Genomic DNA, 15,837 nt, shown 5'->3' with positions numbered 1-15,837 from the left:
CTGATTCTAGGACTGGGACAAGAAATACATAAAATGAGCCTAGAGAATCTTGTAGTCCCGGAAAGTAAAGATATGCTAAAACAAACCAACACACTGACATTAATGGAGTATGTCAATGGGACACATGAGTCAATGGAAAAAGTTCCCAAAGGCCAAAACAGGAACTATTTGAGCAACAAAATAAGTGATATAGTATTGAGTTATAATCCAAAGTATAAAATGAATATCAATGTGTCCATAATGATGACAATAAATGAACAAATAAATCAATGGAGGAGGAGAAACAAATCCGTGCAGAAGAATTTCAAACGATTTATGTGTGTACAGGACATTTCCTTCAAGGAAGTAGAGTGCAGCTTCACACTCTTTAAATGGGTACTACACACAGTGACTTCCTTCCTAAGAGTACAGTATGGAAAGGGAGTGAAAAACGGATGACTTTACAGTGAAGAATCTCCACAACTACTACCTCTGCTAGGTGATCAAGGTCAAAATGAACAGCGATAAGCCATATTGATAGTATGTGCCCCTCATATCATGGGATGAAATGTTATTTTATCTCTGCTGTCTTTCTTCCAAAAACCCATTACCCCAATCTAATCATGAGAAAAACATCAGCCAAATCCCAGTACAGGGATATTCTAGAAAATACCTAATCAGTATTCCTCAAAACGTTTAAGGTCATCAGAAATAAGGGACATCTGAGAAACTGTCACATCCCAGAGGAGCCTAAGGAGACACGAAACCACACATAATGTGGTATGCTGGATAGATTCCTGGAACGGAAAAGAAGACATTAGGAAAAAACTAAACAGATACCAAGAAAATATGGGCTTTAGTTAATAACAACGTGTACATATTGATGAAGCGTGGATCTGTGTCCCCATCCAAATCTCATGTTCAATTGTAATCTCCAGTGTTGGAGGTGGGGCTTGGTGGGAGGTGATTGGATCATAGGGGTGGATCCTTCATGAATGGGTTACCACCACCCCCTCAGTGCTGTTCTCTTGATTGTGTGTGAGGGAGTTATTGTGAGATCTGGTTGTTTAAAATTGTGTAGCACCTCCTCCTCCCTCTCTTCCTCCTACTCCAGCCATGGAAAGTGCTGGCTCCCCCTTCACCTTCTGCCATGACTGCAAGTTTTCTGAGGCCTCCCCAGAAGCCAAGCAGGTGCTAGCATCATGCTTCCTGTACAGCCTGTGGAACTATAAGCCAATTAAACCTCTTTTCTTTATAAATTACCCAGTCTCAGGTATTTCTTTATAGCAATGCGAGAACTGTCTCATGCAACTATTGATTTACCAATTATAACTGTGCCATACTAATACGAGACATAAATAATAGGGAAAACTGGATATGGGGTATATGAAAACTCTCTGTTCTATCTTCAAAATTTTTCTACAAATCCAAACCTGTTCTAAAATATAAAATCTAACTTTAAAACATGTAATTTTGGTTGGGATTTATTCTGTTTTAAAGGTAATATTATCAAGAAGAAAGACAAAGATGTGAAGCAGAAATTTTAAATTGGAATCAAATGAACAAGGACTTCAAATGCTTTGGAAAGTTGATATTATCTACATAGTCTCATTAATGAGACCTATTTAGTCTTTGCATGGCAGCAAAGTTCTTTGTGAGGTCCATGCAGAATTTAACTGTCCACATTACAGCATCATCTTAAATGCTTCACAAGTGTGCATGAGCAGGAGGAATGATCATGGTATAAGCCATGTATTCCGCTTTTCCATGACCTAGTCCATTTTACTCTCCAGACTTATGTGTAAATATGACTGTCCCTTCTGTGATCTGAAAGTGGCCTTACCCTCCTGTCCAGTAAGCCTGTGGCGAGTCTCCTCCCATCTCCAGATGTCTTTGTCTAAATCCCTATTAAAGGACTTACCATGCTATGTTCTATCCAGCATATCTATGTATGTTGCTTCCTCCAGACTGGTGTCCCACAGGGCCAGGGCTCTGCTTTTCACCTCTGCATCCACACCATTTTAATGCAGCGTTCCACACATGGCAAAGGCTCATATGTGATTGTGGCAGTGTGTTATTAGTACTTACACAATTGAATGTTGCTATTTGCTTATTTGGGAAATATTTAAAGAAACTGATTCTTGATTCAGTTATTCAAACCCAATGCAAAAGTTTATCTTTTTCTCTGCTTCTCAAATAGAAAGCAATTTTAAAAGCTGTTATGTTATTTATACAGAGAAATACAAATTTAAAAGATTAATTAATTTTAAAATAGGTAAATATATATATAGACGAATGGAACCATATTGACAAATGGTGCTCTTCTTTTCAAATGTTTAAGTGGCATCACATGAGATTAATTAAGTTACTGGACTCTATTTTAAATTTGCAATTCAATTTTATTTATCTCAAGATCTTTTAGACCTTTTAACCTAATAATCCATGACAATGTCGTAAAAGATGAAGTTCACTCATACTTGCTGGTATTTTCCTCCTCCTTCCTTCTCTCTCAATGTTGACTTCCAAAAAAAAAAGACATCTTAGTGACTTGCAAGAAAGGTACATTCTCAAATTTCTTCTCCAACCTGACTCCACCCTCCACATCCAAAGATGTGAGGAAAGATGAGCATAAAACTCAGTGGAAGAAATTAAAGAGAAGCAAAGGAAGTGTGTCTGGAAATAGGAGCATACTTGGGTTTAAAAAAAAAAAAGAAAGCAAGACTTGTGTATATTTAGAATGTTCCTTGTTATCTAGAAATCTGTCAAAATGTTTCTTGAGCTGCATAAATAAGCCCCACCCTACACAGTAAACAAACTGAGCCAGCACAAACAAAAAAGCCAAGATTTAGAAAGGCAAATGTGATGAATACCTGAAGAACACCCACAGAGGGACAGGAGTGTTTATAAAAGGAATGTAGTGTGGTGGAGATGGCCTGATGAGAAGCTAAGAGATCTTGCTGCCTTCTCTTCCTGCCTTCAATTTTCAATGTGCGACGGGTAATGAGAACAGGATATTACAGCTGGTCTATTCCTTTTGAGAGTTTTTTTGAGTCGTAATTATAAGGAGGTTTGAAATCAGGAAGAGTGAACTGGTCACATTACAATACAGTCATGGTTAATTTACCTACGTTGCCTAAGTGTAGGCTGCATTTATATGGTGTGATGATTTCCTTCTCATCCCTCTGGCAAGAAATATTTATTGCATAATCTGCTATAGCACCCCAAAAGTCAACATCAGCTATCATTTTGTTTTTCAGATTTTTTGAACTGCAAGGCTTATTGATTGAAATATCAGTATCTCTTACAGGAATGTTATAATAGTTGGAAAATAAGGGACATGATGTCTGAGGACCGGAGCTAGGTGAAATGAGGGAAAAGCCACATTTGTTTAAAAGAAAGCAAAATGTTGAAGATAAACTTCACACACCTACCTGAGGCTTGGTGCTAAATAAAAGTGGAGTGAATGTTGCAAGCGTGGTAATCCACATGGATTTTATATCTAGGCATCTTAAACCTGACTTTTCAAGTCTCACTGGGATGAGAACAAAGCTATTTTATTCTCCTGGAAGTCCTTTCACCTCTCCTCTGTCTCTCTCAAAATCATTCCTTCATGCTGCAGGGTGAAACAGAAACAGAGGAGGAGTATTCGCTACTCTCAATTCAGGGCTCAAATAATTATTCAAAATAGTTCCACATATTGTGTGTCTGATCTAAGCATTTTCTTTACACATTTTGTTTCATTCAGTCCCTACAGCAATCCTATGTGGTAAACAATACTTTCATTTTCCCCATGAGAGAAGTGAGACAAGCTAATCCTGTGAAAGTTGCAGATATTAGGATGAAATCACTTTTTTGTCAGGCCCAAACACACTAAAGCAAAAAGCCAAAAGGAGGAGTTCATGCTTGTATGGCTGAGATAAAGACTGTCTCAAGGACTTGCTAAAATAACCTCCCAAGAAATTCTTTCTTTAGGACTACTGCAATTCAGATAAGATGTTCTCAAAAGAATACCGGTTCAGTAATGGCATCTGCAGCCATTACTGGACAGGTATGTCCAGCAATGTAATTAAATTGCCATTTAATTATATTGGCAATTAACTAATGCCAAATCTGGCTCTGAGTGTCCGAAACTAATAAACTCTGTTTCCAAGCAGCTTACATGAACTTCCATCTGTGCCAATAAAACTTCCCTTTACCCTTCCCACTGCAGATGCATATGTGGCTTGCCTTAACTGTGCGTCTTGGGTCATAATCTTCATTTCTACTTCCCAAATACATCCAGCATATTTGAATATATTTTTCTTTGTTGTTGTTTTCTGGGGTGAACAACCCATTGATTTTCTGAAGGTTGCACAGCTAATAAGTGGTGGCATTGAGGTTGGAACCATGATGGCTTGTCTGCCAAAGTCCATGTCCTTTCATATTGAGTTCTAGGAAATCACCATGATCAGCAGTTTTCCCTGATTGGAAGATCATGCTTCAGTTGGTGATCTGAAGTACGTCTTATTCTTGCCATTATTGCCACTTTCATCTTCCACCCTCCAAAATCCATGTTAGCCTTCTTATTGGTCCAGGTTGATTTGCTCTCTAATTTATTCTGTATTTGTATTTATTTCTTTATTATGAGAAGAGGTTGAAAAAAAATATCAAGATCATAGCCATCCTTGGAGAAAAAAAAAGGCTTCAGTGTTAAAATGCTGTAAGCATTCAAATGTATTTTTGACATATCAGAAGTCTGTTTGACTTAGAAGAAAAATATCTAGACACTGAAGTCTTTACAAGAAATTATGAAGAATGGGAGGAAAAAGATGTTTTACAGAAGTAAATGAAAAATCTGGCTGGCTATGCATTAAGAATGGTAATGCAATACTAATAGGCCCTGCTCTACAAAGTCATTTTTAAGTCAGCTGCTTTGTTTAATGTTCAAATTTCCATTTAAATCAATAGCACTTACTTTGCTTTCTTCAGTAGAAGGCATTTGCATTCCAGTAAAACACACACACACACACACACACACACACACACAAAATGGGGATAGAAATGAGTCAGCCATTTCCTGTCCTAACATTCAAATCCACTTTTCTGAAAACATGATTCAAGCACTCCAACAATAATTTAATTGGCTGTTCTGTAAATTACAGGGCTGACCACCATATAAACACCAGAGAAGTGTACATGGGTATTAGTCATCAGCTGTCATTTTTCTGATAATCTGAACTTTCTGTGTATAATCATGAAACACGATATTACACAAGATAATGAAAAAGTCTGTTTTCTATGCAAACTTCAAATTCTGTCATTTTTATGCACAATATATATCATAGATTTATGACTCATGGTTAGCACAAGGTATCTGAAATACAACAATTTATCTAATAGGAGTGCTGATGATAACCTCTGATGAAGGGATGGAACCCTGATATAATAAGTCTATTTGATAAATAGTTAAATGGTGGCGACAAGGGAATCAATGTGAATTAGAGGGGGATATATGGGCTGCTGCAGGGCTCTCTTTTAGCTGTGTTTTGTTTCATACATTTGTTATGGATCAGATAAAAATAACAAAATAGGTTTATCTTATCTATGATGACACACAATTGAGATAGCTGAAAATAGAATGAATAATAGAGTCAGGATACAAAATATAACATGCCAATGTAACAATCTGTCTCCAACATAGGCAATTCAATTGGGATGACAGTACTCTATTAGTTTCTGATATAAACAAATTTAAGACATCAGTATGGGGAATAATATGGAAAGCTGTACCTGTAAAATACTTGGACATTTTGATTTTATAGTTAGCTCACTATTTGCCAACAATGTGTAATGCTGCCACAAAAAGCTGATAAGATTTTTGGTTGCATTAATAGAATTAAAGTATCTGGGTTGAAGGAGGTTTCAGGCATAATTGAAGTCTCCACAAGTTTCTGATCAGAACACAACTTAACCATTAGGTTCATTTTGAATGATGGACTTCTAGAATGATATAGGCAAAGTGGAGCTTATTATAAGATCAAGAATGAAGGCAAAATAACTAAATAACAGGTAATACTGACATCAAGATATTTCAACCTGGAAAAAAGAAAATTTAGCATGAGACAAAGACCTAATAGATATCTTGAAATATTTAGATATCTGTCATTTAAAAATTCACAAATGACAACAAGATGTAGAACAAGAATCTGTGAGTACAAATTCTTTTTTTCTTTTTATAATTTTTTTAGAGACTGGGTCTCACTATACTGCCCAGGCTGGCATGCAGTGGCTATTCATAGGCATGATCATAGTGCCCTATAGCCTCCAACTCCTGGGCTCAAGCCATCCTCCTACCTCAGCCTCCCAAGTAGCTGAGACTACAGGCATGTACCATGGTGCCCTCAGCAAATGTTTTTTACACTCAATAATTGCATGTTCCATTCAACTGCAATTTGAAGAATTATACAGTTCAGAGCAATTGTATCATTATATTTAAGATCTTAATAACATTTCCTTTGTTCTTTCATCTTTTTTATAATTGAAGCCTCTTAATATGGTCACAAGGTGCCATATGTTACCATTGCTTCATTTTGTCTTAAAATATTTATTTCTAGCTCTTAGGGACAGGTAAACCAAATAAAGTATTTGCATTTAGCTTTCTCTTTTCTTTTATCATAAGCAGGGGACTTCCAAAGTTATTTACTGATTATAAATGAGAACCTATGCGACTTGTAGTAATACCCTGATATCCTCTTGAAACAATTACTGTGCTTTCTCAAGCCATTAACTTACGACCACAAATGATTATCATTAAATGAATATCTCGGGGAGACTTGACAGTATAAGGCTTTATGCAAAAAATGCGTAATAGGACTAACTTCTCTAAATGTTAGGATCCCACATTCTTTTGATATTTGAGAACTAAATATAATGAACATCATGGGCCCTTGAGACTTTCAGTTTAAGATTTTCCATTAAAAATAATACTATTATTCTCTGAGGACATGAGAACAGTATTACTTTATTTAGTTTAAGTGAACCTAAAATAAAGCAGAGGAAATCATTACATGAGTGAACATATATTTTTCCTTGTTGCCCATTCATGCCAAAACTGATGTGTCTTGAAAATACAAAATCATTTACAATGCAGAAAATATCTTTAAAATGATTAAACTTATCTTCAGAGAGAGAGATGCCTAGTAGTCTCAATAATTACCCTGGAATAAACTACAATGCTGATGATTGTATTATGTTCTGCAGTCTTATGAACAAGCAAACATGGTGTTTTATAGCTGCATGGAAGGAAGTTTACTGAAAGTAGCTATTAATGTGTTCATTTATATCCCGCCTCCCTGAATAGGCCCCAAATCTAGAGCAAATACAGAGTGGGAAATTTCACTCCCAATTTAGCCCTCTCTCCAAACCCCAGAGGAAGCTGCTCAGCTGGCCTCTCATGCAGTTGAAACTGAGCTGGACAAATTTGAGCATGATCAACCACTGGGCCCACAGCCCAAGCACCAGACTGGAAAAAACATGAGAGAGTAGACTGGACAGACTCTACCTCAAATCAAGAACATTTCAGTGTGAGAAATAAAAGATGCTTTCCCTGGAACTGATGTTGGTCAAGATACTGATAGGTCTTCTTTTAGCAGTTCCAATTCTGGAGAAAATTTCAGAATCTGAACTAGGTTCTTAGTTGTTGTTTCAACAGTAGTTACATGTACAGTGAATAGCTGGTTTGATTGAGTTTCTTAGAGCTGCTCCTGACACAAGACAATGAGGCAACACTTCATCCTCAGTCTCCCTGAAATTCAAGTTATTCTGCTTTGCTTTAGCCAAGAGAAAAATGGTAATCATCTGCCAACACTGGCAAGAGTAATTAGGGCTTCTGGAAAAATCTCTTTAAGGAAGTATGCGAATAAGGGTAAAAAAAAATCTTTGTCATTATTTTGGAAACTCTGAATTTCTAGACTGAAATTCTGAGATCCCTAGTTATTTCTTTTTCAACCCCATATTTTAGTCTTGATGAAACTAAGTTTTAAGTAGATAAGATGTCTCACTGAACATCACACTAAGTTGCAGAGCTGAGACTGGATCTAGCTTATTATCAGATGTGTGGTCCTAGAGAACAGACGGCCGACCAGCCATGATTCAGCACTCATGACAACCCAAAACAGTACTTGAACAGTACCTTTTATGGTGGGTGGTGTGTACACACTCTGCTTCCTTTGCTTAGGGGATGCATTCTGTAACTGTGGAGAAAGAGAAAAAAGTAAAAGCCTTAGATTTGGATACAAAGTACGATGCCATCAGACCTGTGAGGGAAATACATGTTATGAAAAGCTTTCTGATTTCTCCCTGCCATGAATAGAATCTAATTAATGAGAAATTATGCACATGTTAGTGATATCACAGACTTAAGAGATATATGGAGTTGTAGGGTCTACTTAATCATAAAATTCTTCATTCACAGCAGCCTTGAAATCATTTTACTTTCCCACCTAATAACATTAATTTATTTTAAAAAGAAACAGAAAAAGAGACACCAATCCTTTTCATTTGAGAGAAAAACAGTCTGAGTTCCATGGCAAAGTATATTCCAAAAGCTATGTCCAGGGAATAATAGTATCTGTTCGTGGGGTTATTGAGTGATTCAAGAGGGACAATGAAGATCCTTGGAAAGTAATAGCAATCTATAACCCTTTTGAATTGACGTGTTCAACTATTACCTCCATTTACTTGGAATTATAATGTTGAGGTAACATTCTTCATATGTTTAAAAGATAAGTCCTTTCCTAATAAAACTGTTATGTGACACTCTTACCTAAGCATTATTGGATCAGGATAAAGTCATTGAAGAGATTTTGCATTTCAAAATGACAAAAATAAGAACTTATTTCAGGGTCAAAATAACAGATAAGGATACAGAGCTCTATATAATGGATATACATATTATTCATTTAATAAATTACATGGTCTAACCCCCAATCGGAAAATGCCAAAGACTCCGTTTTAATAGCATGTTGATTTATGTTTTAATGTGGCAAGTGTACAGGTCTTAATCAATGAGTTTTCGCATCTGGGGCAATTATTTTTGCTTTGAAAAGCTCAAGTGTAAATAGCTACAACATACTTTTTGAAGATTGTTCCAGGCTTGCTCTGCACATTAGGAAGAACATAATGTACAAAGTTTAAACTAGAAACTGTTTTACAAAGTTGTAAATAGAGCTTGAGGCCTCTTTCCTTGTGCTTGCTAAAGATTAACTGCCCTCAAAGGTATCATCAAGATGTTATTTATCTGATGCAAAAGCAATCAATTAAAAACTAAACCTTTCAACAAAACAGTTACCAAATCTATATCAGATGAGCAAATAGTATAAGCAAATTTCTCCAGAATAGAGTTTTGTGATACCTACATACTATGCACAGGTGTAGACAGGGTGACTCTACATTAATGTTAAATATGTGGGTGATTGACATTTCTGGGGCACTTCTACTGTTTCAGTCACATCTGGCTGGTTTTGAGAAGGAATCAGTTTAGGGATTTTTAATGTTTACTTCCATACACATATTTAAAGATCAAATAGAAAATTAAATCTATAGAAATTTTTTTATTGTTGTTGTTTAGTAACACAGTGTAAAGTTACTAATAAAAACTAATTTATATGTATGTAAGAGTTTAGTTTTCAAAGCATTTCCACTTTTACTATCTCACAAAATTTTCAGAAAAGTCTTGTGATATACTATTTGATATTTTGTCCATTCTACATTTTTCTCTTTAAGTATTGCTGTATGCCTACACCTGCGATCAAGGGAATTGATTAGGTAACCCTGCACAGCATCCTATTCAATATTTATTTCATTTCTGGGAACTATTTATTCACTTTGTGTTTCATATATTCTATATTATATGCTCTCCTAACCTCTCCTGGTTTCTATTTTCTATATAAACTCCTACACATGTATGTGGAGGGAATAGAGAGTGACAGTGTTCAGACAGCCTGCTGAATTTAAATCTGAGTACATTTCTAGGTGAACCCCTTGGATCTGTTTACTCAGGCTTTGGAGACTTCAGTCTCCCTAGACTCTGGCCTCAGACTTTTGGCTCCACATACCAGAAGACCCTGTAAGAGGTGTCATCCTTCCAACCCCATCTCCTTGCTCTGGGGTTCCAGCATTACTTGGCTTAGCCTGTGGTGTGCATATATAATCACTCAATAAATTGAAGTTGTCAATACCATATTTTGACATTAAAAGTGATGTTTTATTTTAAAAGTTTTTTCAGGGGTTAGCATTACATAGGTAGAGAATAAAGGTAACCGAGAGGCAGAGATTTTAATGACACTATATTACTGTTTATTCAGTTAGAAGGAGCAATCTAAAGTTTTATTATAGTTGTATCATATTATTTATATCACATCAAATCAAGCAAATATTTGCATTTTTAATTGATTTGAACACATTTATACAAAATATTTTTAAAAACTTACTTCCCCTTGTGTGTTGGGCACCCTCTTGTCATCTATTTCTGTAAGAGAAGTAGGTATAATGTATTAGGCATGTAATATTTTTTCTTGTAATATATATATTAACATTTTCAACAACACAGATAAAAATGATTTAATAATTGCCTTATACAAAAACTACAACTTACAGCTAGGAAGGAGAGGAGGACAGAGGTGGGTGGTTTCCTTTTGATATAAATTTCTCCCAAAGGTTTAAAAAAGGTGTAGAAAAACCTTTCCTCTTGACATCCCAGATTTCTCAACTTTCAGCCCAGAGTCCAGAAAGGGGACCAGGGAAGTGACTCTTAGAACAAAGTTAGGTGTCATCAGCCTCACACTTAAGGTGTCAGGAACCCCCTCTCCTCTGCCACTATACATTAATGAGAGCCTTTGTCAAATTTCCTCAAGTTTGTCACTACCCAAATCAAATCTCCTTTCCCACTCAGTCCAATCACCATGACTACAAGGAAGGCAGTACCCTCTCTATATATGTATCTGGAAAGAACTAATTGCTCCATCAAATATTTCTTACGACAGTGCTTGGGTGGCTTCTTATGATTGTGCTATGTATGAAGGGTTGTGAGGAACGGTGAGGTGGAGGAAGAGGTGCTTACACATGCCCCTTCCACAGCAGGAAGATGTTCTGGGCTGGGTTTCTTTTTTACCTTGTCACCTACATTGTATGGCATCTGCCTCTTGGCTTCTTGACCTAGTTCCTCTTTCCTGATCCTTATGCTAGGCCCAAGGCTCAAAGACTAACCCCATGATCCAAAAACTGAATGAGAAGTTCATCAAATAATATCTGCTTAAAGACAATGATGTAGATCTGTATTGACATGAAAATGCGTGCTATATAAGTGAAAAACATTTCAAAACTAAATGAATGGTATTTTTATTTAATAAAGGATAGATATATGTAGATAGAGTGATATATATATGCATAGAAGACTACCAATATGTTAACTGTAGTTATCCTGGGGTGATTGAATAACACATTCTGTTTTATCCCTATCTGTACTGCTTTTCTTTTTATAACAAGCATGTATTACTTTTATAACAAAAAAGCAGTGTATACATATGTATGTGGATATATATATATACACACACACAAATATATACATATATGTAGTAGAATTTCTCTATAAATCCAACCATGCCTGAAGTTGATATTTCATATAGTAAGAGGACAAACTAGCTAAACAGCTAGAATGGGAATAGTATATGGAACCATTGTTTATTCTAATCTGATATCTTGCTTACTAAATGTTAAAAAGTTATGGAAACTTCTGATAATTGTACTTTCTTTATCTAAGGGAGGACAGACAGTTTAGTATGGCAATCACAAGTGTCTGATGCAATAACTGTAAGTATGTGGGGCGTTTTCAGGCAGCTATGAATATACTAAATTGAACAATCCTGTCTATCAATGTGCACTATTTTTTTGCTATCACATTATTATTAAATATCAAATATGATCCATTGTAACAATGTACTGTGATCCATTGGATGATTAAATGCCAGTGGGGTTCCTTAATATTTTGCTTTTGATTAGGAGTTTACAAAATCCAACCCAGGACCTATAACTTTATGTTTTAGAAACACAATGGGATCTGATCATTCAGATTTTTACTTTCTCTACTGTCTCACTAAAACGTCCACTAAAACAGTGTTTTCCCAAGGCAATTATGAGGGCTTCACTTGTTAAATATTTCAATGAAAAAAGACTTGTTTTGTTGTTGTTGTTGTTGTTGTCGTTGTTGAGTTCTGCTGATTAAATCAATTATTTATGTCGTGAAGGCAAGGATTAAAAAAATTCAGTCGTATATTCTTGTCTTGAAATTGAAAAGTGAAAATTAAATAACTAACTTTTCAGGTCAAATTGACTCAGACAAAAGTACAAGGGAAGCCAATAACAGATCATAGTTTTCTTGAGATTCACTGATTTAAGTATATTTCTATTTTTCTTAATAGATTGTTACTAAATTGGGGAGGTTAATGTTTTCTGCTTCCCAAGCACCTCATATAAACACACACGCATGAACACACACACACACACCATGCTCATCAGCACATGCAATGGGACAACAGACCACCACAAATGTAGTTTCTCTCTAATTTGTACCGAGGAAGTTATAGCCAAAGGAGAAGACTCCCAAAATATATGCAAATCTTGCCAGCTCTTTACACAAAAACATCAAAATGTTCTTAATAATGTCTCCTTTTTTTTTCTCAGGGCCTCAAATTCTGACCCCATTGGCAGTCCCAGAAGTCTTTAGGAAACTAGATCCCACATGAAACATAAGAATATACCCCTGTCTTCAAATATTGTTTAGCTCTCTCATCAAACCAGAAAAAAAAAAATACTATTTTGGAGTAGGGTTGAACAAAATCAGTGTGTTAGCAGATTACCCATAATCAAAAGCTATAAATTTTCTGAAAGAGGCTTTTGTAGCTATTCCAGCCATATCTTGTCTGTATTTCTCCATTTCTCAAGGACCACTTAGTCTGAAAGAAGAAATTTCTTGGTTTGGGAGGAAAATGTAAAACTCATCTAAGTATAACATTTTAAGAAATATTGTCATCATTAAAGATGAAGATAGAAACAGAAATTTCTGTTTTGAGTATTGATTAGTTGGAATGCTCTTAAGATATTTAAATTCATGAAAGGAACAGGACAAACTGAGAATGCATGTGGATACACATGTGAACTACAAACACCCAGCGTCTCCTTGTCTTTGTCAATGAGATCTCATTCAATTTTGGAAAACTAGTTGTAATAAAAAATTAAGTGCCTACAAAAATGAAGTGTAAGAGCAAAGGAAACAAAAAGAACATGGTCAAAAAATAAGGAAAAGTGAACTATAATAGAATGAGAACTATAAAAACTAAGAAATGGGCAGAATGCAGAGACAGAACACTGAAGAAAGCCTAAAGAGCCATGGTTGAGGCTGGCAGAAAAATCTGTCTTGGAGAAAGCACTGTAGAGCATACATAATATTTAACACTGTTTCTTCCATTTGTCTGTCGTGACCACACTTAAGCCATGTAAAATTCCTGAATTATAGAGTTTTCCTCATGTGTGAAACGGGAAAGAGGAAGCATAATAATTCTTACTCTGCCTTCCTCGTTTTCTCATAAGTTTGTTTTGAGGAATAAAAAAATGAAAAAATGAGAGCACAATTTCCCACTCCTTAAGTACAGACTATAACTTCCTTCCAAAGAGTGCAGTATGGAAAAGGAGCAGGAGGGAATGAATATCTTTATGGTGGGAAACTTAATTCTGCCAGGTGACCAAGGGCAACAGAAGTCATAAATCGTGTTGATCCCTTGCTATGATGCTATGAAGACGAGACTTTGTATTAATGATCTTCCTCCTCAAACCCCTTAAGCCCAGTCTAGTCATGAGAAAAACATCAGATAAATCCCAATACAAGGGCATTGTACAAGATTGCTGACCAGTACTCTTCAAAACTGTCAAGGCCATGAAAAACAAGAAAAGTCTGAGAGACTGCCATAGCCAAGAGGAGCCTAAGGAGACATGATAATTAAATGTAATGAGGTATCCTAAATGGGATTCTGGAACAGAAAAAAGGGCATTATAAAACTATCTCAATAAACTATGGGTTTCAGTTAATAAAAAAATCATTATTGGGTTATTAATTGTAACAATTAAATAGTAATGACTTAGAATATTAAGAATAGGGAAACTATGTGTGAAGAAGGTGCTCCATGGGACTCAATGTGCCCTTTGTTCAATTTTTCTGTAAATCTAAAACTCTTTGAAAAAATTAAGCCCATTAATAAAAGCTTGAAAAATAAAAAATCACTAAATACAAATAAAATCACCCTAAGAGTACATTTTGGTTCTTGCTGTCAGAACTCTGCATGTATTTTGAAGAGCAACAGAGAGTCATGATTAGAAAGTAGACAATGTAACTAAAAACAAGGTCATGAAAATATCATTTTAAAGTGTTATATAGGGCCAATTAAAGAGGTATAAGGAAGGGCAAGAGTGAGCTTACAAAGAGAATATTTCAAAGTTTAGTTGAAGTTGTTGAAAGCTGATGCAAGTAAAAATGTGTTAGAGGAAAAAATGGGGAGTTAAACAATTTTCAGATAAGCCCATAATAATGGGAGCACTTTACCTTGATTTACTTACTGACTGAATGTGGGGAGATAATGGAACAAAGTATAAAATAAAATACCACTAGTATCTGTGTGATTATACATATCCCCCAGCTTGCTGCTTCTGTGCATTTATTCCCCATATCCAGAAAACTCCTGCCCTCATACCAAATACTGCTATCCCTCAGAGTTCTGTTCAAATGGCATTTCCTCTGGGAAATCTTTCCCAATCCATGTCTCCCCTATGCTCAACTGGAACTCATCTCTTCCCCAACCAACACCCACAGCACTTCCTTTACTCCTGTCTCATAGAACTTATCACCATATACCCTATATCATGTCCATTAGTGTTTTTATCTCCCCAGGCAACCAGCAAAAGAATGAGGATTATCCTCTATGTTTGATTTTTCCACATCTCTGAGCACAATAGCATAGCTGACACACAATAACAACCTGTCAAATAAATTTATCTTAATGCCTATGTTTCATAAAACCAGACCATCTGTTTTCCGCTTCTCTGCATTCCAAATTACAATAGTAGTGCAATTATTTGCTCATAGTAGGTGCTAAATAAATACTTTTAACAATTTTTAAGTGTTCGGTTTGCAAACTTTTTAAGGCAGAATCCATTACTTCCATTTTTAAAAATCAATGTACTAGGTTCAAATGTTACAGACACTCAAATTCTTATAAATATTGCCTAAGTGGCTCAAAGGGAATCTTAGAGGAAAAATAAGGAGGTACGACTTCCTTCTGTTGGTTTCTAGAGATTGGGAAGATATCTATTTCAAGGACAATATGTATAAGACAAATTAAAAATAAGTGGTAGGCAAGGTCAAATCAGATATATAATTTTACAGAAACTAGCCTTAGACAATAACTAAAACCATGGAAAGGAATGATTTATTCTTGATATTGGCTGCTAAAGAGCACTGACCCATATATAGAATGCTTTGGTAAGAAGAGACTCAATTTCTTAGACTAAACCTCAAAGATACAGACTTTTGATGAATTTAGATAACAGAGGGTCACTTGAATCTTCATTTTAGGCAGCTATTTTGGAAATGTGAGGGAAGAAGTCAGTTTAGTGGAAATTGGAGGGTTTGCAATAAAAACAGTCTTGTAAGTTCATGCTTTGAAGACTCTTCTGCTCAAAAGCAATAGCAATGGCAGATTAAATACAAAAAGAGATGACTAAAAAGATAAAGCCACAGTCAAAAATAGTTAAACATCTCCAAGGACCATAAAT

At 35.6% G+C, this 15,837-nt stretch overlaps 1 protein-coding gene across 2 annotated transcripts in view; it reads right to left on the bottom strand.

Annotated features, from left to right (window-relative positions):
* The window catches only part of PPP1R1C (protein phosphatase 1 regulatory inhibitor subunit 1C), a 150,305-nt gene that overhangs the window by 63,816 nt on the left and 70,652 nt on the right, over nt 1–15,837 (bottom strand). For both annotated transcript variants that reach the window (XM_009237885.4, NM_001132724.1), the window contains 2 exon segments: nt 10,449–10,486; nt 8,150–8,210 (listed from right to left, as the gene is read on the bottom strand). In XM_009237885.4, coding sequence (XP_009236160.2) covers nt 8,150–8,210; nt 10,449–10,486 — 99 coding nt within the window.

This window comes from Pongo abelii, chromosome 11 (genome assembly GCF_028885655.2).
Source record: "Pongo abelii isolate AG06213 chromosome 11, NHGRI_mPonAbe1-v2.0_pri, whole genome shotgun sequence".
Classification (NCBI taxonomy): domain Eukaryota; kingdom Metazoa; phylum Chordata; class Mammalia; order Primates; family Hominidae; genus Pongo; species Pongo abelii.
This window is presented reverse-complemented; position numbering and strand designations above follow the sequence as displayed.